Source organism: Ambystoma mexicanum, chromosome 2q (genome assembly GCF_040938575.1).
Source record: "Ambystoma mexicanum isolate Mex_15411 chromosome 2q, UKY_AmexF1_1, whole genome shotgun sequence".
In the NCBI taxonomy this organism is placed as follows: Eukaryota; Metazoa; Chordata; class Amphibia; order Caudata; family Ambystomatidae; genus Ambystoma; species Ambystoma mexicanum.
The window spans coordinates 1,286,023,770-1,286,047,069 of NC_090924.1; the positions used below are offsets into that span (position 1 = coordinate 1,286,023,770).

General features: G+C 46.3%; 1 protein-coding gene across 3 annotated transcripts in view; it reads right to left on the bottom strand.

The window, feature by feature from the left end:
* Window positions 1-23,300, bottom strand: part of DNAJC13 (DnaJ heat shock protein family (Hsp40) member C13) — a 2,820,731-nt gene that overhangs the window by 1,476,488 nt on the left and 1,320,943 nt on the right. For all 3 annotated transcript variants that reach the window (XM_069648714.1, XM_069648713.1, XM_069648715.1), the window contains one exon: window positions 9,316-9,378. In XM_069648714.1, the coding sequence (XP_069504815.1) occupies window positions 9,316-9,378 (63 nt within the window). The remainder of the gene's footprint in view (window positions 1-9,315; window positions 9,379-23,300) is intronic.

Sequence of the window (23,300 nt, forward strand, 5' to 3'; positions counted from 1 at the left end):
GCCCTCAATACCCTAGGATTCTGTCAACGGGTTACCTCTCCCACACAGTCTAAAGGACGCATACTAGACTGGATTGCTGACAACAACTGTAAGATCACGACTAGTGCCATCACACTCTGTTCCTGGTCTGACCATAACCATCATCTTCTCAATCCCGCAGCCCGTCAAAGTCAAATCGAATTCCAGCCTGCTACCTCCTGCAGTAACACGCAGCTCACGCAAGCTTGCAGAAACCACATTTTTCCACTGCTTAACACCCCAGAGCTCCAACCCCCATTTACACCTACCCCTGACACTCTAGTGGCAACAGATTGCTATTCTCTCTAAAGCGGTGAATATCTTGGCATCCTTAGCCCTCAAAATTCCTGACACAGTAAGACATGCAAACTCCTGGTTCACACCGGACCACATGGAACTCCGCAGAGAGAAACGTCAAGCCCAGCTCGCTTGATGGAAGGACACCTCCCTCTCTCTGATAAATGAGTTCACTAAATTATCCAAACAATACAAGACAGTCACTATGGCAGCAAAATCCAACTCCTTTAATTCTAGAATTAGCACTGTTTCCTCTAACACCAAAGAAATCTTTATCATATATAGGGAATTCGAATCTCCCACTTCACCACCCACCAACATCAGCAAAGACGCATCATGGTGCTCAGACATCCAAGCTGCTCTCTTTGGAAAAATCAACACCCTAAATCAAAAAATACTCTCACAGCAAGCCACATTCAAGAATGACCTTGAAGCTACCAATTCCAATTCCATTCAACTTCAAAGACCTTGCCAAAAGTGAGGTCTCAAAACCCTCTAAATGCAAAGGCGATATTTGCCCAGAATCCCTCAAAGACTGTGTTGACATGCTAACCCCAATCATCACAGTTCCAGCCAGCCTCAAAGAAGCCGGAGGTTGTCGTCCTCTTGAAGAAAAATCTCACTTGACCCAACCCTTGCATCCAACTACAGCCAATCACAACAGCACCCTTCCTACTTAAAATTATAGACCGTGCAGCCTACCTTCAGGTTTCAGCAATTCTTGGAGGACAATAAAATACTAGGGATGTGCCAACCCGGTTTCCACCCAGGACATGGAACCAAATCTGCCCTGCTAGACCTCAGAAATCAGCTAGACGAGATCAGGGATAAAGGAAACTGCACCCTGCTCCTCCTCCTAGATGTATCCACAGCGTTCGATTTGGTCAACCATCAAATCCTCTACCAACACCTCATCACGCATGCCAACTTTTCCCCACCTGCCGTTTCCTGGATTGCGTCCTTCTTGGAAGGCAGAGTCATGAGAGTCTTCTCAGACACAACCAATGCCTCACCCTCTCCCATTACCTGCAGTGTCCCCCCCAGTGTCCTGCATCGCCCCCACCCTACATCTTCACCAGGCCACTCTTCAACATCTTCGACTCACTCGGCATAGCCTACACCAACTATGCAGATGAGACAAATCCAGATCTCACTCTCAAGTAATTACACAGAGGATTCCGACAAGACAGAAATCCTACATGTCGGCACACCCCATGCCCGTAACTCACTCAACTCTCAATACACCTTTTTGCAGATCGACCAGTGTGTGATTCCAGTCTCAACCACAGTAAAGACACTCTGGGTCTACCTTGACGCCTCACTAACCATGTGCAGACAAGTTAGCGCAATTGCCTCCTCGGCAGATTACGCAACTAAAGTCCTCAATGCAGCCAGACCCTTCCTCACAAAATACAATTGTCTCACTATTGCCCGGGCCATCGTTAGCTCCAAGATATACTATTGTAACGTCCTCTTTACAGGCACCTCCACTAACACTATAAAAAAACTGAAAATTATACAAAATAATGCCCTGAAAGCAGCCCTGAATATCCCCAAATGAGACCACATCTCCAATGCCAGAAGAGAAGCTCACTGGCTGCCCATCCAGGAACGTATCCACTACAAAACATTATCCATTGCCCACAGGAGCATCTCCAATACAGCGCCTCCTTATCTTACACAAAGAATCACCAAAGCCCACTTCTTGAGACCCGGACCCCTTACTTGGACAGACTCCTCGAGCCGAAAGTGAGAAGATGTAAAGCTGGAGGTTCCAGCTTCCCCTACTGCACCGCCAAACTCTGGAATGACCCTCCCCCCATCCCTGAGGGCTGAAAAATCCTACTGGATCTTTCGCAAAGCCATCAAAAATACCTTTTCTTCAAAATCCCTTACCCTAAAGTTCAGCTATTCCACAACACCCTACCTCAGTAGGTTCAGTATTACCAACATGTATGTATACACTGCCACTATGTAACCAATGTAAACCTTACCTATGCTCCCTGTCGCTCCTCCAACTCCCAACTGTATGACTAAGTTTGCTTCCCTTACCTGTACCTGTCTTGTACTTGCAATAGCACCTCAATGCCTCCCGGCTTTATGTGCGCTTTCTTAATGAAATAAATAACCAAGTATATGATTTGTATTGTGAGGTGCGGGAGGGTTACATTATAGTTCAAAATGAGGGTGGAGACCTTGGAGCTGGATCGCACGGAAACGAGTGAGTGAACTGTGTGTGTGTGTGTCGAGGTTAGAGTGCCCCAGAACCTCCTTTGTGCCAGTCGTAAAGCCTGCCAGGTACACAGTATGATAAAGTAGCATTGTGTTAGGAGTGTAGTTAATTTGTTCTTTGACCTTAGTCGGTGAGAAGATTATCCCTGCAGCGCCCACGTGATGGAAGATGGACATACTGGGCTGGAAACAATGACCTGGCATCCCTCATGGGGCAGGCAGATCCTGTATAGGCGCACACCAACCAGCTGTGCAGGTTTTTACTGTATGTATTGCGTCACTGTGATGATGCGTCTCTTCTTAAGCCTCTGCTTGTACTTTTTTTTTTGGCGGAACGTTTTTAGCAGAAGAGTTATTTGCTGTTCCTCTCATCTGTGTGCGAGATTAAAACTTGTTATCCTTACAAGATCGCCTTCGGCCTTTCTTCCCTAGTGGGTTGTATTCGCTCTTGTGTGAATGTTCAGGGACTTGCCTTCACTAGTCACCTTTAGTAGCCAATTGTGGTTAATGCAACAGTGCACAAGTAAAAGCTATAAAACAAAATAGAAAAAAAGGTTGCTGCCACCAGCCCATCCTCTGCACATTGCAAATATAACCAAAGAGCCATTACAGAAAATGTTATAAGGCTATATAGTATCCTAACCACACTTCACGTTTAATTGCATGTGCAGATGTAGCAATACAATAAATGCTGAAAGAGACATCCTCTAGTATTGATAGTTTTAAGGACTGATCAGTTTCCACCTAAAGAATGAGAAAAAAGACAGGTAATGTAAAGCAGAAGGCTTTACGTACCTCCAAAAAGTCTGGTCCGGAGTCAAAACAAAGCAAAAAGAAATGGTGTCCCACAGAAGTCTTTCTGAGGAAAACAGCAAAAAGAAAATCTTTTCTAAGTGCAGCCTGCACCATGGGTGGACAAGAAGGCTGGATCGGAAGGAGCCTGGTTGTGTTTCTTCACCAGCTCCCTGTCAACTGAGGATGAGGCTGGCGCCTCACTTACCTCCAGTACCGGAGCCTCCACAGCTTCATTGAATGGCAGCAAGATCTCTTTCTTGGGGCCCTCGTCCAGGATGTCGGTCAACGTAAACTTGATCTAGGGCCTGGACTGGGCCGACAGTCTCAGGGCCTCAACAACCTTAGACATCAGCCTCTGCGAAGATGCCTGAAGTTTTCCCAGGGAAGGAGCTAGTTACCAAAGAACAGCTGTGCTGGCAAAACAATATCAGATGAGAAATCGATGAACGGAAGGAATCCATTAGGAAGGTGCACTTTGTACAAAGCTTCAAGGTGTGTGCATAACACAAAGAACAGCAGCTTACTAGGAGTGACAGCCATCACCAAGTTTCATTAGAAGGAGAAATTACTTAACATAATGTTCTTTCTATGGATTCTTCTCCAGCAGATTCCTCATCTGATAGATATCCTATTCAGCTTCGAAAACATTTTCGACCTCGACTCGGTCAATCCTTGATCCGTCTTACCTGGCACTCCGGACGTGACGTCAGGCATCGTATATAAACTCTGTCACTACACCCCATAACTCAGTTTCCTCCTTACCCCGCAAGCTCACCACGCTGCATAGGAAAACAGAGCGATAACAACGGGTTAATAACCCCACAAAACGTTAAACAGGGAAGGGAGAACTTTGTGCAAGACACCACAGAAATGGTCACCAAGGGCCATCGCCAAGTCATCATCGAAAGAGAAGATGCACCCAACCATTGACTTTCTGAGCAGGGATGGACGGGAGGGGAGATGAGGAATCTGCGGGAGAAGTATCCATAGAAAGAACATTACGGTAAGTAATTTCTCCTTCAATGGATTGCTTTTCTCCTGCAGATTCCTCATCTGATAGACTCCCAAAGCAATTGGTGAAGGAGGCAGGCAGAAAGCAAAACTAACAGATTTTGTAGCACTGCCCTGCCAAAAAGCGCCTCAGCTTTGCGACCAACATCTAGACTTCAGTGTTTAGTGAAAGTATGAAGAGAGGACCATGATGCTGCATGTAAGGAAGGCATGGTATAAACAGTAAGACAGATACAAGTGAACAGAGTTCAAGCGTGTTTATTGAACTTCAATTGGGTTTGAGAAACGCCCATCTAAACCTAAATCTAAAGATGGGAGCAAGGCACGACCATCAAATAATATTAACGCTGTCAAAATAAAAGGGCGTATACTAATAAACCTATTGCCAATCCTTACCTCTAAATACAAATATTGTGGTAAACAATTATGCAAAAGGAAAGTGTTCAAGAAAACAAATGTCATAATATTCAAGCCGTAGGCTTCCCTTCCCCCCCATGTTTTCAGCACAGGACAAGGCGGCACACTCGAGCTTAGTACAGTCTCTGGCTTCTCTAGCACAAAGGTGGAGTTCAAAACTTCCACATCATGGCCTTCTGTGCCAAAGTCTCCTTGCCATTCAAAGTCTCGTCTGTCATAGGGCCTGATGGAACACACAAAGTTCCTTTCCTTTTTGTATTTCACATATACACTATTTTCTTAGGTGATTTACTGTTTATTTTATATTAAAATTAGGTGATTTACTGTTGCCCCCGGATCCCCCTCTGCCAAGCTCAGATCCACTTTGACACACAATCTTCAACCAGTTTCCCTCTGCCGGGCTCAGGCCAATGTATCTACTTTGCCATAAACTTTCTTTACTATATCAACATGATTGCGCGCAGGATTTTGCTTGACCCGTCGCAGGACCACTTCGATTCACAATCCTTTGCAACTCTTTTGTCAACTCTCAGCTGGATACCTTACAGAGACCTTAGATTGAGCACACATGCAGTGTCGGACTACACTGTCAAAGGTATTGTATCTTGGTTTCAAAGTTCAATCACTCATCTGCAGCTCAACTTTACTAGTGTTGGTTATCACACGAGTTTCAAACAAGGTTCGTTTCGGCACTCGCGATACAATTTTCCGCTTGCAACCTTGGCTTCAACACAGACCGGTCTTGTATCAGTCTCACACCTCACCGGCTGTGTTGATTTCTCTGTAGCGTTGCTTGGTTCTTGGAGCCAAGGACAGTACCACGGAAGCTAGCGATTCTCCCCACCTTGATTATATACGCCGGAGGGCCCTGGGTACCTATGACACACAATGCAGGATTTTTCAGCCTGGTTTCCTGCTCTTACGCGTTCTATTCGAGGTTTCCTGAAAATAACGGTTCCTTGTCGAAAAGGTCAAGGGACATTCCATCCTTGTGACCCCCTTCTGTCTTGACGCCTTTCTTCTTGTGTCCGTGCCACCCGGATGACAGATCCCCGGGGACTAGTGGGTGAGACATCACTAGTCTAATGCGCCCTGAATCCTGACGATAACTCTCTGCCTGAGGAAGGTGATCCAGCGGGAAAATGTTTGTTTTGTTATCGCCAGGCCTTTACGGGCTAAGGAAAATGCCATGAAGAGTTGGTCAGTTCTTCTAAGCTCAGACGTTGTTGCAATACAAAAGCTTAGAGCCCCTTTTAGGATACAGGAGATTAAAACGTTCCTCTTCCTTGGAAGAGTGCAGCGTTGGGTAGAAGACCAGGTCGTCTATGGACCGATAGGTGGATGGAATTCAGAGACAACTTTTGGGAGAAATCCAGGACTCACCATGAGCAAGACTTTTTTTCTCAAAAAAACTGCAGGAACAGCAGTTTGCAGCATAAGGCTTACAATTTACTCACCTGCGTCGTGGATGTAATTGCCACTAGAAAGGCTGTCTTTAAGGAGAGGAGCTGCAAAGAGCAAGTGTGCATCGGCTCAGAGGGAGACGCCATCAGTTATGTCAACACCCGATTAAGATCCCAATCTTGGACAACAAAGGTAGTTGGCGAAAGGAGAAATTACTCACCATAATGACCTATGGAAGCTTCTCACGCAGATTTCTCGTCTTGATAGATATCAATCATCCAGCTCTGCTGCTCGGAAACTTTTCACCAGGGGGCATACTGGACCTTGACTCGGCTCTCGATCACTGGCTCCAGAAGTGACATCAGGTGTAATATATAGCACGTCAGGGAAAAGAAATCAAAAATCACAGGAGGCTAATCGGCCGGTAAAAAATGTAACAAGGATACATCCCAACAGTGTGATCCCACACAATGATTGAAACGTTTTGTTTTTTTTTGGAATGAGACAGAAGCGGTCATCTAAGAGCCATCACCAGATGTTTTCTCGTTTGGACAGAAGCGACAAGCCAAAGAAATTTGAGCAGGGATGGATGGGAGGGTCAATGAGGAATCTGCAGGAGAAGAATCCATAGAAAGATCTTTACGGTGAGTCATTTCTCCTTCAATGGATTACCTTTCTCCTGCAGATTCCTAATTTTGACAGACTCCCCAAGCAGTTAAAATCACAGAGGAGGACAGAAAGTTTCAAACAAGTAGATTCTGTAGAACCGCCCTAGCAAAACTTGCACCGGCTCCCTGTGCAACATCCAAGGCATAGTGCTTGGTGAATGTATGTAAGGATGACCAAGTGGCTTCCCGACATATGTCCCCAACTGGAACCCCTCTCTGGAGGGCTGTAGAGGCAGAAACTCCTCTCTATGAGTGAGCTCTGATGCCCGCTGAAAGCTGGGGCCAAGGCAGTGGAACTGCTCTTCCTCTTTCGAGGGATGTGGAGGAGGGTAAAAGACAGGCAAATCGATAGACTGGGACAGGTGAAACTCTGAAACAACCATAAGAAGGAACCTAGGCCTGACTTTGAGAGAGACTTTCTCAAGAAAGAACCTTAGAAAAGGAAGTTTGCAGCTCTCTACCTCTCCTGGCAGATGGGATTGCAACCAAGAAGGCTGTCCTAAGGCATAACAGCGGCAAAGAACATGAGTGCATAAGCTCAAACGGAGCCGCCATCAAGTAGGTCAGAACCAGACCAAAAGTGGTTGGTGGAAACATATTGCAACAGCTCTTCAGGAATTGGGCCATGACCGGAATAGAAAAGAAGGAACCTTGTTCTGGGGACCTCTTGGGACGTACTGAGCAGCATTCTCCACTGCCGTCCAAAGACCGAATTAGTATTTTGCAAAGCCACATTTGTAGCTTTAAGGGACATACTGTCAGATGTGCAAGCCTTTTGGGCCAAGGCACCTCCCTAATTCGCTTCCCCGTCGGGTGGTAGAGTGGAAGTTGAAGAAGCTGGTCTGGAGGAGACGGTAGCAGCTTGCATTACAGCCCTTCCGGGGAAGGGTGAGAGGAGAGGAATGATGGGTGCCCTCTAGCCGGCCTATACTTCCCAGATATCGTGGAACTAACCGGCGGAATAGAACAAATGTGCTGCCACAGAGAGATTAGAATGTCAACAATTGCAAGGTTTAGAGGCATGTTGCGCTCCATAGCCGGACCTTGATCTAGAATATCAATCAGGTCGTACCCCTGTACCGGCACTGCTGAATACTGCAAACCTAAAGTGTCAACCCTTTCTACTAAAACCTTGAACTTGGCATAGTTATGGGTGTAGGGTTGGCTTTGATGGAAATCTAGGTCTGGGGAGATATCTAAACCACTGGCCTCATGGAGGCCCTGAGCTAGCGCCAGCAGCTGGTCATGGAAAATAGTCGACACCACCTGTGCCCATGAAAACTGGGTCGACGCCCCTTTGATCTCCTATGTCTTGGCACTGAAAATGCTCGACATAGTTGAAAAAAATAATTAAAAAAAAATCGGATATGGAGAGCGGGGTGAAGGATTTATCGAGTGTCGGTGCCAACTGCTTGTCCTTCGTCACTCAAGGGAACGGTAGTAGGTGTCGAAGGTTTAATTGGCGCCAATGACATCAATGGGGCATGTGAGGGTTCGGAAACGACAAGTGCCGCTCTTGCCTCTGGTGGCCTGCAGCATGGGTGGGCTTACCTGCGCATACAGCGCCCTGCTTCTTGAACATTTCGAGCATGGAGGATTTGAAATGCTCCCACTCCTGACGAGTGGAAGGCTCTGCCGACGGCTTACCTCTTTCCTTAAACGGAACAGAGCACCTCTTCTTTTTTCGGGACGAAGACGAGGAAGAATGGCTCGAGTGGGAGCGTTTCTTCTTCCGCCTATGCTCTCGGGGGTATGCCCCTCGGTTTCAGCCTCTGAGGACCAAACCACTGACAGCGCCGGAGACTGAGGGCGGTCGACCCAGCGTGAGCTTCGCCGTGTGATCGCGCAAGAATTTCGGCTGCATTTTGCAGCACGATGCACACCCTTCCATCCCGTGACCCATGCCAAGGCACCAGAGGCATAACTCATGCGGTTTAGTGATGGGCACTTTAGTGTAACAATCGGTACACCACTTGAAGCCTGAAACCGGGGGCGACAGACATCTCGTGTTGAGGAATTAGTAAAACAAAAAGTAATGATTTCTGACTAAAACATTGCATAAGTCTCAACCAGCGTGATAAGCGTAGAAAAAAGGAGCTTTTGTATGGGGCGTAGTGACAGAGTTTATATACTATGCCTGATGTTGCGTCGGGAGCAGACGATCGAGTGCCGGGCAAGACTGATCAACGATCGGCGGACGAGTCGAGGTCCACTACGCACCCTGTTGAAAATGTTTCCCAAGCAGCAAAGCTGGATAGGGCATCTATTGGATGAGGAATCTGCAGGAGAAAACCAATCCTTTAAAATGAAGCCTCTAACCCTTCCTGGACTAACCCTTCCTTGAAATAGTCGAGCCATCCATGCCCCATAGTCCATTACGTACACAGATTTAACCTAAAAATATAATGCACAAACAACAATTCATGTTAAAATAGGAAATGAGCAAGGCAAACGGCATGAAAGAAATTCTTACCTTGTTGAGAATCAGTTTATTTAAGAATAAAATTAACCGGTCCCGCTCCAGTCTGTCTGTGCACTATGAAAAGAGTCAATCAGAAAACAGAACAATTTAAGTTGAGATATTAGCACAAATTAGAAAGCATTTAACAGTCATCTTCAAATCTTTGCAACAAAAAAAAAAAAAGTATTTTATTTGCGTAAACTAATTCTTAAAAGTCATCACAATAATATAACACAGCAAATGTAAAAAAACAATGAAAATGTAAACAAAAAATGATAATACAAAGAACATCCAAATATAGTTTACAGATATGTTTTCCTAATCATCTATACCTTTTCAAGAAAAGGTGATATTTCATACAATATGTACAGTGAATCGGATGTTCCATAAAGAGGAGCGTTCCTCTCATGTCTTAAACCAAGTGTCTACAACGCCACACCAAGCCATATGCTTATTAGTTCTTCCAGACAAAGGACATGAATAACAAGCATTGGCAATGCCAACAGTTTGGGCTTTTGTGTAGTCATGGGAAAGGCATTTGCTAGGCACTGCCACAGTTGTGTTAAGTGGTCATCGATGGTAGCAACTGCAAAATGGTGCTTGTATCTAGGCATACATTAACAGTGCCTAGCAAATGCCTAATACCTACACAAGCCAAAACTGTTGTGTTTGCCAATGCTTGTTTTTAACAGGACTTCTGTGAAAGACACACGTAGTGCTAATAAATAGAATGGCTGAAGGCAGACCTGGTTAAGACTAAGTCATTAACTCTCCGAATACTGCTTTGAAAATATAGTGGCAGACACTTTGTGTACAATGTTTGATGGTAAGGCTTTGATTCAGCTAGCCCAAAGAGATCCCAGGAAAATGTGTTTTGGGGCAGGAAATGGGTGTGATCAGCCACAGGGATTCGCATAGGCATAGGCAATCAATGGGTGTGTGGTCAGGGGTCCACAAATTAGATGATAAAAATACCACATACTCAAATAGTGGAGCACAATGGGCAAGAAACAACACTGTTTATTACAGCTGGGTAATCACAAATCAAAAACAGAACAGTGGATAGGCTCTGATCAAAAAGGCTGACTTTTCTGAATGGAATATGAACAGCAGTTTTATACCAAGAAATACAATGGTCGGAAATCCATCGAAAAACTTGCAATTGAGAGTGTTCACTTTTTCAATGTTTACCAGGGATTTAATTTGTTCGTTGATGTCACCTCCTTGAAGTTTACGTTGATTAGTGAAGCGTAATTGAAGCAAATAGTTCAACAGTTTCCCCATCACATCACCTTACTGTTAGGGAGATTTAATATTCTTGTTCTTCATCCCCTCGTCTAGTTTTGCTGGACTTCTGGACCTTTTTCTTTTAATCCTGAATGAGTAGAGACTTTTTCCACTCATGCATTCTTGTGGGTTCTGCCTTTTGGAACTCTATTCTTTGTAATCTACCTGTACTATGGAGTCTGTCTGCTCCATAGCTCTTAAAGGCATCTATATTTTACTACTGCAGCACACAGCTCCTTATGGGCAGTGTTGCTAGGGACCCCTACAGTCCTTCATTAAGATTCTTTTTCTAAATCCTGAAGTAACTACAGTTCTTAAGGATAGAGAGATACATAGTATCTCTCCCAAACCATATAGTCAGAGATTGGCACACACCACCTTCAGTGGAGTGCCAAAGGGATGCCTAGTATCCCCCTTCTCTCTACTTCTGTGAGAATTCTTAGTCACATTGACAAATACCTAGTTATGGCTGGTGACAGTGGACCTATACTACCAACTATTGTGTATTTTGTATACCACAGGCTATGTCCATAGCCTCGGTAGTGCACAATAGGAGCACCCAAGTACCAACCTCAGGCCTCACTTCTTTTTTCACCATTGTTGGGATGGCAATGAGTCTGTCCCAACCCCCCAAGGCACTTTAGAATGAGGTGAATCCCATAGGTAGCTGTGCAATGTGCTAGGGAGGATAGGACCATGTTAAGAAACCCGGCACGGTTGTCACGGTTTGAGTGTGGGAGTTTTGTTATGGGATAGGGAGGGTGTGTACAGGATGGAGGGAAGGGGGAAAGGGAGGGTGTGGGAGGGGTGGGGTGGGGTCCATCACCACGGCGTGAGACCAGCGGGTGCCCCAAGCAAGGCTGAGGAGCTCTGGTATAGAAGAATTTCCCAGAAAAGGAAATTGTTGAGCTAAAAGTGGCAATCCTTAATCTTAAGGGTCTTAACGCCACCAAACAAAAGGTCACTGACACATAATATGTTTGAACCTCCAACTGTCCAACTTGTTTCTACAGGAAACGCACTTTAGTCAAGGGATGGAGCGGCCATTGAGGAAAGGGGCAGTGGTGCAAATGTTTTGGGCTTCCCATAAAGACCATGAAAAGAAAGGGGTCAGAATCGTTTTGGCAAGATCCTTCCAGATGAAAGGGTTCCAGGTTAAGAGGGGCTTTGGGGAAGATTCCTCGCTCTCAAGTGGCAGGTGTATGGAGTAATGTTCACCCTGGCCACAGTATACGCACCAAACGTAGGCCATTCCGACTTCATAAGAAGTGGACTGGTAGCCTTAGAAGGAAGGGGTCGGAGCGACACATGCGAGTATGGGGTGGGGGATGGAGGAATTTGACCTGGTGGCCGACCCATGGGTTGATAGGTGGTCAGCGAGAGAAGGGGCAACCAAACTAGTGGATAAAGAGAATAGGGACTTTGCTAGCCTCATGGAAGACCACATCTGGGTCAAGGTTTGGAGGGCTTCTCACCCCCAGGCGGGTGGCTAAACATTATTTTCAAACCCCCACATGACATATACTAGGATTGACCTCCTGCGCATCCCGAAAGAACAGATGAGGGACATTGCCTCCCCTAAGATAGAAACAGTCACGTGGTAAAACCACGACATGGTCATTGCTTCATGGCAGATCGACACTAAAAGGACCACCCCAGGATGGCGCTGTAACAACGTCCTGCTTAGAGACCCACTTTTACAGGAGTTTTTGGGGAAGAATATCCATGCATTCTCGAGACCAACAATACAGGGGAAGTCCACCCCAATCTGGTGTGGGGCGCTGCTAAGGCAACAATAAGGGTTCTGCTGATAGCAGAGGGGGCAAGGAAAAAGCAGGAAATGGGGCTCATTGAAAACAGCTTCCGAGAGGAAATCCGGGGAAAGAAGGCAAGACTGACTCGAAGGTCTGGGGACAGGACAGCCCTTTTGCAAGAAATCTGAGACATGAGACAATCAATGCATTCCACATTAATGGCAGAGGTAGTCAAGAAATTGAGATCTGCCAAACAACAATACTATGAAAAAGGGCAACAGGGGGGCGGTCACTGCTGGCCAATAGAGTCCGGGGTAGTAGAGGAGAAAGGCAGGTGAAAAAGATCAGGGACAGTGAAAGGAGGTTGGTGGGACCACAGGAAGGGATTCCTGGATGCTTTGTAGGCTACTATGAGGCCCTATACAGCAAAGCCCCAGACCCAGGGGAAGATGCAATTAGGTCATACCTGGCAATCCTGAAGCTCTTCATGGAAGCTAGCGCGGTTATGGAAGCCAAGATTTCAGCAGAGGAAATAGTGACAGCAATTGGGAAACTGAAGGACAGGAAAAAGCCCCAGGGGAGGATGGATATACTGCAGATTTTTATAAGCAATTTCAAGAATTACTGGCAGGACAGCTGGCGAAGGTCTTCGATGCCATTAGTGATAGCAGCAAGTTTCCCCATCATTTCTAGAAGCAAGAATAGTGGTTATACCTAAACCGCAGAAGCACCCAACGTACTGTCCGGCATATAGACCCATCTCGCTCCTCAATGTTGATGAAAAACTCCTTGTGCAGGTAGGCAACAGGTTGGAAAGATACAGTCTCTGCACAGCTAGCGATCTCGATCTCACACACACACACACACTGGAGAATACATGAAGTGGAAGGGGTTTAATGTTAAATATGATGGGTTTCAGTACCTAGGGGTGGAGATCCCGCTGGATCTTGTAAATCTGTTCAGCAAAAATGTCCCCCGCCACCTGTGGGACAAAGTCAAGGCAGATCTCGACCGATGGTGCAGACTTAACCTGTCGTGTATGGCTAGACTTAACTGTTTGAAGATGGTAGTCCTCCCGAAATATCTCTTCCTGTTCCAAATGCTCCAGACAATAGTTCCCCGGCCTTCTTAGAGATGGCCAAATGCAGACCTCCGCAGTTCTGGTTGGCAGGGAAAAGGCTCAGGATAGTGTATAAGACATGGAAGCCTACCAGAAGGCAACCCAGCTACGGATACTTATCGATCATTTAGAGCCACAATCTGCGAAGCAATGGGTGGATATGGACAACTCGATTCTTAGCCCGGTCTCCCTGGGTGAATGGTTGGGGTGCCCTAGAAAGAGATCCCGAATAGGGTGTTGCAGCACCCCCTGCTAGAGGTGATGTGGTCAATTTGTAAGGAGGGAAGTAGTATGAGGTGGATCACACGTGGCCCTCCCCACAGAGCTGCATTTGGCTTCTGGCTGTGATTTTGGCATAAGTGAAATAAGCAAGAGGGGTCAAATTCTATATAATCAGGAGAGTAACATTAGGGAAACGTCTGCCGCCTGGACTGCAGACTAATGTGTGTAAAATCAAGGCACAAAACGAAGGTCTCTAATGTCCAGGTATTAGTTGGGCACTATCCTGTATAAAAATGGCCAAAGGAAAGGCAGACAGGCTAATCTCCGGAGACAGCCAAAGGAAAATCTCGAGACTGTTCAAACATATTAAAAACCAACTAATTACAGAAACCTAAGGTTTTCTATCAGACAGATGGATCCGGAGGAACTGGTCCCTTAACCTCCCTAACTATGGACGTTATTCATAAAAAAAAGATCCTGATTTGGCCCAACCTGATCCAGCCCATTCTGAAGCCCAAATTCAATCCTTAGAAGCGCCAAAAAAAATGCAACTGTGTAGCCAGCGAGGACTCTTTGGGCCTGATCCATTCTGTGAAACAGATACAGCACCGGCACCAGTAAATATATCTAGGGCGTGTGCCGGCCCTCATATCTCAAAAGAAGACACTCTGGCCCATTTTAAAACTATGCAAAGACTGGGACAGTTGGGTGGTTAGAACATTTTATTAGATACAAAAAGTATTGGGCCGGTAAAAGGGCTGGTGGTCACCAATATAATTGAAATTCAACAACAGTCACTGGCTGAGCAAGTATTAAATGTGTCAGCGACCAAATACTGTGTTGACTGTGGTGGCAAAGCCCATACTAATCCCTGTACAGGGGCCTGTTGTTAAAGTTGCATCCCCAGCTAATCAGGACGCACTGAGGGGCTTGAATAAGGGGTAACCCAGTGACATAGTTGGAATCCCTTGGGAGCCTATAGTGCCTATAGTGTCACTTTTGTTACCACTTAGTAAACATTATGAACCGCTTGCCATCGAGCCCCCAATGGAAGAGGGCACTTTAGTACCAGTGACTGAGCCCCAGGGAGCGGGCATCGCAGAAAAAGAGGGTCAAACCGTCTGGGAAGCAACAAGTAGGTAATAAAGTACAAAATGAAGTGCCACCAGGCTGTGCTAAAACATTCTGTGAAGCTGGTTCCCAGACCAACGGGCCAGATTTTATTTCATGTAGCCAGCACTTCAATTGAGAAGACCATTGCAGATATTAGAGACCTAATTGTATCAAAAATTGACAAATGGGTGGGGCAATAACAGAAGAAATCGCAAGCATAAAAGATAAGATGGACTCCCTGACCGCAGGGACCGGAGTATTGCCTGTGCAAAGTAGACCAAACCTCCCAAATGAAGTTTCGTTGAGGAATACCCAGGCTCTCGTAACAAGAGTTGTCACACTAAGGCCAAATGGTCTTCCGGCCAAATTAATGGGAGAGATTACTGCAAAATCCGGTTTTAAACGATGTCCTGTGCTTTTAGTGCGATTGATGGTGGATGGCAGTCTGAGGGCACACCGCCCAACTTCCCCCATTGCCTGGCCCTAATGCACAACCACTTTTGTGGTCCAGAAGTAATTTTAATGAACAGGCCAACATGTCAGGCTTACGTATGGCTAGATCCAGGCCCTCGATTGTAATGACTAATGTTCCAATGCTCACTACACGCTCATTTGAAGATGAAGAATCAAACAAATGTATTTACTGGATTTGACACGTAAAAGGTTGCCTTTCAATTATGAGGGATGACATCCAGTATTGTGTTAGAGGCTTAATGCCGGGTGCAGTTTGTGATTACAGTTTTTATTGGTGTCCCGGTTTCTGCTGGAGGGCCTAATAGGTATTGAGTGTAGGGTTTACCCAACTGGAAACTCGAGAAGTGTGTTGATATCCACAATATTTTCTTTAGAGCCCCTACGACATACAAAGTACTGACTAGTTGCAGAAACCAGTTTGTACAACCAGCGGGACGACAGAATGAGCCCCACGGAAAGGTTTCCCTTTTCACTACCACTATTGATAGCAGTGGCCCAGACTCTGTAGATTTGGAGGAAGTGGATTGACTGAGTAGCGAGGACGGCCTTAAGTCAAAAGAAATTAAGCTGATTTCCAGGAATATGGCTGGAGTCAGAAGACTGTTGGACAATACAGACTGTCTGTACTTTTCAAATAATAATGCTGCAGGAAACATGGGCCATCGATACACAATTACTACAGGGGTATCAGACATTTGCAATCCCAGCCACAAAAGGTCCCATGGAGCGCCCTAGTTGCAGCCTGTTGATTTGGATTGATATTACCCTAGGCTAGAGGACAGAACAGATCCAACTCGCTCAGCGGACCTGTTGGCACTTTTGAGCAGGATGAACTCCAATGACTTTATTTATCTATGGAACAAGTTACTTACCTGTAACTATTGTTCTCCAGCATGGGTCTGGCATGGATTCACATGCTCTTGAATATTCCCCGTCAGGCCAGGAACCCTCAGCAAAAGAAAAAAACTTTTTTTCACTTACAAACTGCTTTTCTCCTCTAAATCAATAACTGAGCTCTGGGTCATACTGCCCCCAGCCATTGACTGCCCTCTCCCTAAGCCTTTCCTCTGGCAGCCACCTTCAGATATGGTTAGCACATAAAGTGGCAGTATATGATATGATATGGCATTTATAACGCACCTATACACAAGTGTTTCAGTATGACCAAGAACAGCCGGAGAGGGTCGGCGAGAGGATTCACATGTGAATCCATGTCAGACCCATGCTGGAGAACAATAGTTACAGGTAAGTACCTTGTTTCTTCTCCAGCATGGGGTCTGGCATGGATTCACATGCTGATGAATAAAGAATACATAACAGTACAATATTACACAACCACAGTGGCAAGGCTCAACAGAAACAATTACTCTTACCTCTGGAACAGGCTCACCTTCACATGAACAGGTTGCATAGCACTGCTTGGCCGACCCTGGACTCCTCTCTGGAATCCCTGTTGATGCAGTATAATCTTGTGAAGGTGTGCGTGGACCTCCACGTAGCAGCCCTGCAGCTGTCCAGCAGGGGTACACCCGATAGGAACACTGTCGTTGTAGCAATCGCTCTGGTGGAGTGGGCTCTCGGACGGCCAGGCAGCGGTTGATTTGCCAACTGATGATAGTGTGTGATACAGCCGGATAGCCACCTCGAGATGGAAGCCTTGGACAAGGCCTACCCATGGTTCACAGGACCAAAGTTCACGAACAGTTGAGACGTCCTCCGGAAACACTTTGTGCGTGCCACGTAGAACTTCAGAGCATGAGCCACATCAGCAAGTGCAAAGTCCTTTCAGCCGGCAACTAAGGTCTCGGAAAGAAACCGGCAACACCAAAGGCTTGTTGAGGTGCAATTCTGACAGAACCTTTGGCATGAAGGAGGGGTGCATCTGCAGCACCACCCTTGTGTCGTGAAACATTAGATAAGACCATGATGGCCTTCCTCTTTGACTAGCGCCTCTGGTAGAAGGTCTCTTCGGGTGTCAATTGAAAGAGCTCGGACACTCTGGCGACCATGGCATGAAACTACCCCACCTCTCCGGAGAGGATGCCCTCGGCTGCAGCGATCCGTCCGCCGTGACGATGTCCTCCTCGTCCGTCGTCGTTGCTGTGTCCATCCCTGTGTCCTGGTCTCTCGGGGGGTGGTGGGAGGGGCATGGGGTGCAGAGGTTCATGAGGCAGTGCTGGGTGGCGCTTCTTTTTTGCAGGAGGCTGATCCGTGGCCACCAGGTTCGGAGGGCATCCTCTTCTGAATTTCCACCAACATGTGTAGGGTCGAGAGAATGTCCAGCGATACAATCTCTTGGAGTTGGCTCGGCAGGCCTACTAGGCTCTGCGCCACCGGCCCTTCCATCGTCGTTCCCACCATCGTCTGTCGTCGTCCCCAACGTCGTATATATGGACCCTGATGAACTCCTGGTCTATATCGTCAGAGGACGAAACATCCGTTCCTTGGAGTATGACATGCCCTGAGGACTCCTCCCCCACCCCCTTTTTTTGCATCCTGTGTGGTCAGGTTCCAGCTTAGCTCTGGCATCCTCTTTTCCAATGTCCTCTCCACGGCCCCGGTGGAGACTCCCCCTCCACCCCCCCTCAGCTGCAGACACACTCTGGGCGCAGCCAGTGCTACTGTGTCCGGGTGAGCCTCTTTGACCTTCGAGAGAGCGGCCGCTACCATTTCGATCATCAACTATGATTTTTTCTGCACCTTCTTAGGCAGGTCACTCGCCTTTTCTTGCACCTTAGGCTTCTCAGACTTCTTCCGCAGCTTAGCCAGGTTGGCTGACTTCCTCTTTGAGGCGGCGCTGGATCGATGGCTGGAGAAAAAAAAAAAGGACTTCATTCGGGAGGAATGGAATGCCCTCCATGTTGCCCTAAAATCAGGAGACTACTCATTGTTCTGGAAGTTGCATCTTTTCCACAAAGGGGTGGAGGGCAACCCTTGATCTGTCATATTGATGAAAACTTTTGGCCGTTGTATTTTGCTAACCTCTACCGGATGGCGTTTCCCCTGGCATTGACGATTCTTCTGAATAAGCTAGTATTGGAAGTTGAAGTTTTGATAATATCAATTGAAGAGGTGACAATATCTTTTGATTCTCTTAAAAGTGGCAAAGCAGCCAGCCCAGACCTTCTCCCCATTGATGTTATCAAAGATGAACTAGATATCTGGGCCCCAGATCTGTGTAGGGTGTTCAACGCAGTATTGAGCAGGGGAGAAGTCACAGAATCTGGTAGATAAGCAGTGATCGTCTATAAAAAGGGTGGTAGAGATACACCGGAAAACTACTGCCCAATTTCATTGCTAGACAGTATGGGTAAACTTTTCAGACTGGCGGGCTTCAGAGAAAATAGAGGAACAGACCAATGTTTTATGCTTATCTTATTACAGGAATACATAGCTTCAAAAAGAAGCGTCTTTATGTTCTATTCGTCGAATTAAAAGTCGCCTTTGACTCAGTTTGCAGAGAAACACTGTGGCATATATCAAATAAAATGAAAGCCCCAGGTGTTTTGAATAATATAATTCACCAGTTATATTCAGCTAACAGGGCAAGTATACGTTGGGGATTAGGAGGTGAACTCACTCGTACTATTGAAGATGAAAAGGGGGCCAGACAAGGTTGCACTGTGGCCCACCCTCATTTTCAACATCTATATACAAGAAATTATAGACGCACTGCTGAGAGATTGCCAAGATTACCCTAAAATATTTTAAAAAACGCACTTTTCTATACTGATGACGCGGTCCTTATTTCGACATCACCCCAAGGAAGGAGGAAGACACTTGCTGTGTTTTTGAATACTGACAAAATGAATGTGATGGTCTTTAGCCCCAAATAGAAAAAGTAAGTGGTGCAATCCTCGCGTTCCACGGAAAACACGGAAGAACCGCAGAATCAGCAGCGCGCGATTTATTCCAGAAGCAACCCATTCCTGACACAATACACAGCTCTGAACTCTGGGGGTATAGCAATTTTCCCACATTATCCACGTACCAACATACATTTCTGAAGAAATTGTTGCTGCTCCCAGTAAATTCCCATTCAGCATTGGTCTTCTTGGAGTTGGGCTGCACCCCGGTTGCCGACCAGATCCGTGCAAGACCTGCATTATTCTGAGCTAGGTTAAGGACACACCATGGCTTGGTAGGCTATCTAAATGTAGAACTTCATCTGCAAGCTATGGTGGGAGGAAGGAGCTCAAAACGGGCATCCCACACTAGGTCCCAGTACCAGGACCTTGATTTGACGAAGTGTGGCCCCAAACTACCTCACCTTTGGGTTCACCCTAGATTGATAGCATGAAGAAAAGGGTTAAGCAGAGAAGCAACAATTGCCTCCTGGTTGATGCCTCTAGCTTGAAACTGGGACCAAATTATCTTGACTGGAGGCACCAACCAAGGTACAAATCGTATCTGGATGTAATTTATCCCCTGGATGAAAAGGCTTTGTACCTGCGATTCAGAATGGGGACTCTCCCGGTGGCTTCTTTTACCCAAATTGGCAACAAAAACATCATAAGCAAATGCCCCCTATGTGATGCGGGCAATGAGTCAGGCATTTTTTGTAGCTCTGTAGCGGAACCCTGAAACTGAGGAAAATATATTTGAAGCCGCTATTGAGAGAGGCAGGGTCAGCCATCTGGACAATGCCATGAAACTCTTGGGCCAGAGTAAAGATATGCAGGTGGTTAGTTTAACGGCTCATTACTTACATAGAGCATGGTTACTAAGTGCAGAGAGAGGTTCAAGAACTACAGAGAACCCCAGAATCAAACATCTGTTAACGGTAGATGAGGCTGCGAGCCGTAGATTTCCTTCATTCTGCCTTGTTATTACAAAAACTTGAATTTATAATATTTTGGGATTTTCTGAATTCACATTCTATTTCAGTCCAGCTTGCCTCATTTAGAGTCTGGCAGCATGTTGCTGCCTGATCAACGAAATTAGATTGTAGTGTTAGGGATTTCATTCCACCCCCCCTTTCGCTACCTTCTTCTCGTTCCTGAGCCGCCTTCTTTTCTCTCTGAATGTGATCCAAGATTTGAATCGAATTGCTTGATGTATTTGGCACCAATTGCAAGTGGAATGTACTTGGCAGTTGAATTGTAAAGTTCAGATGCGCAATGCACATTAACCATATTTTAGTTATACTCTAATGATTTTTATTTTTATATCACACTTTCATTTTTACCGCCGTATTTTTACCGTTGCATTGGTTTGCCAAATTAAATACACACTAAGTGCATGTAAGAGCTTAGCACCACAGAACTATATGATATAGTTCGATACATTTTTTTGTTGTGGTGCTGAACTGTACTGTATTTTTTACAGTACCTATTATTCTAGTATTTTTTATCTGCATGTTTGCACAGTTGTAGCCTTGCCTCTGTATTTTGTATGTATGTTGTGTAAAGTCCAAATGTTTGATTATATCACAATAAACTAAATTTTTAATATAAAGCACTAGCACTTTATAACGATTTTTTTTCCCTAGACAGGTTGTATTTTAATGTTTTGTCAGGACACCTTAATTTTGATATGCTGATTTCAACTTGGTTTTATTTCAAATGCATTGTCTTTTTATCTTTGTATACTTTTATGGTTGATTAACCGAAATAAAGTTTATGATGACAATGGGGAAGGGGCGACACACAACAGTGGTAAAGATACAAGTCTAGGAGAAGACGAGAAGAACTTGGCATTGAGAAAGGGAATATATCCACTAGCAACCCGGCCTGCGGCTGGATACACAAACCCACAGGTATCGGCAGGCACGACTGTACCAACACCAGCCACGCCCCACCTCCACCTTATGTTTCTCCTCCGGTCACTACACACACCGGGGAGAGCGCAAGAAACCTAGAAGTAGCACTGGCATCGACACGAACAGAGTTAGCCAGACTACGGGCAACATGTGACTTAACAAAGACAGACACATCAGTGCAATCAACGGGGGACGAGTGGAAGCCAGACGACTTCTTATTTAGAATAGACAACGCACCCATAAGCCTTCCACGTAGAACGTGACAGACAGACAGTTTGGGTTACAAAAATGTAGAGTCACTGAGAGGAAATGATGAAGAGTAGAGTGAATTCGATAAGGCTGAGGATGATGAAGGAGATGCAGAGCAGGTGTCTCAACGCATCCAAAGGGTGCAACATTTGCGAGACGAAAGATTAAGGCAGAGGTTCGGCAGGATAGCATTAACTAAGAGCGGAAAAAGCAAGATGAGAATGCAAATGAGGTCAAAATATGTACCATGGCACAGGTGGACAAGAATAACCTCCTTAAGGCACTCCCGCCACTCTCGGCGAGTGCAGGGAAGTGGATACATGCTTTTGAAAAGACCATAGCAGGGGTGACCTTGCCAATAGGAGACATTAAAAGCTTATTGGTGGCTGCAGTTGGGGGACAAGCTGCAGATGTGTGGGTGAAAGCGGGGTATCCGGGTGTAACACCGAGTAACGATGCCCATGATGGAGCCTTGTTCAACAAGATTTTAGCCAGGGTTTGAGATGTGCTGCAGCAAGCGTTCCCAGACACTCCAGATTTACAGTTCATCTTGCAATGCTATTGGGGGATGATGAAGACGCTGCACAGTTTATCCTTGGGGTCCAAGAGATGTGGAGAGCAGAAACGGGCAACGCCTGGGGCCAAGCAACCACCTTTTTCTATTTCATAGAAAACCAGGGTCTACCCAAGTACGTACAGAAAGTGCTCGATAAAATAGCAGAAATTGAAGCAAAAGTTTGCACCGTAATTCAAAGCATTTGAGATCACTATTGTAAAAGAATAAAAGAGCTTGAGAAAGAAACGACAGGCAGAGGTACAAAATAAGCTAGCCAATCTAGCCGTGGCGGCGGCGGGCCCTACGCCGACACGGCCAATGCCGACACAGACGAAAGAGGGAGGGTGCGCCCATAATGCTACAAATGCCGGAAAAGCAGCAGTGCGGGCTTAAGGAGGGCAAGGACAGTGGGGCGGAAACATTCTTTTCTCTGGTCCACAGTGGCAAGGACGACAGCAACGAGGTCTAGGTGGGTTTCGAGGATCGAGAGGAGGTGGATTTGGAGGGATGTGGCCCAGAGGAGGTGGAACGGGGCAGTGTTGGAAATGCAGAAAGTGTTCAAATTTATCGAGAAGTGGGGAAATTTATCGAGAGAATGTCGGAGAAGACAGGGTATGGGGTACAACAATAGTATTTCCCCCCCCCCACTGCAAGGGTCCTGCCAGGATATCCTCAATACCGCATGAGATCCATCAAGCCTACACACAGTTACCCCCACAGATACCCGCCCTCCCCTCCACCGTGGCACCCGAAACAGGCAGTACAGCATTATCAGCCCCGCCCCAACATGCAGCAGGTGGGGCACAAGAACGCCTTTGGTGGCGCGACTAATGGCACAGTTGACCTGTTTGGGACAGACACGTACCGGTCTAGGACAGCCCACAGAGAGAACTTGCGTGTCCAGTCCTGTCAATGACCCTAAACCCAGAAGAGGAACCGTTGGTGGGGGCAGAGACAGGGAACAAACAATTAATCTTTATGGTGGACTCAGGAGCCGAGAAATTGGGCATTTGTAACGCTCACCTGGTATCCACGGGGACGCCAATCAGCCTGTCTGGACTTCCCTCGACCTCGAACCCTTCCCTGGAATCTGTTTGGCTGGAGGCTGGCCTGAAACACAGGATTTCCGCATTTAAACTTTGTTGTCTCTGGGTGCATAACACCCTCTTCCCTTGGGGACCAAACCTTCCCCTATGTCCTCTTCTCACCTTCTGGTGTTGTGGGCTCTCCGTCCTGCTTCTTCGGTGCAGGGGTGCGTCGGTCGATGTGGGCACAATGCAACCTAGTTGCTTCACTGGTGTGGGCCCAATTGGTCTGACAAGGTAGGTTTGTTGATTCTTATTGAATTGTCCTCTTCTCGTCTCTTGTCCCCTTATAACTTTTCCTTTCTCCTTTAGGTGTTGGCGAAGTCGGAGATGGTGACGTGCGGCTTGAGGGAGCCGACCACTAAGCGGTGACTGA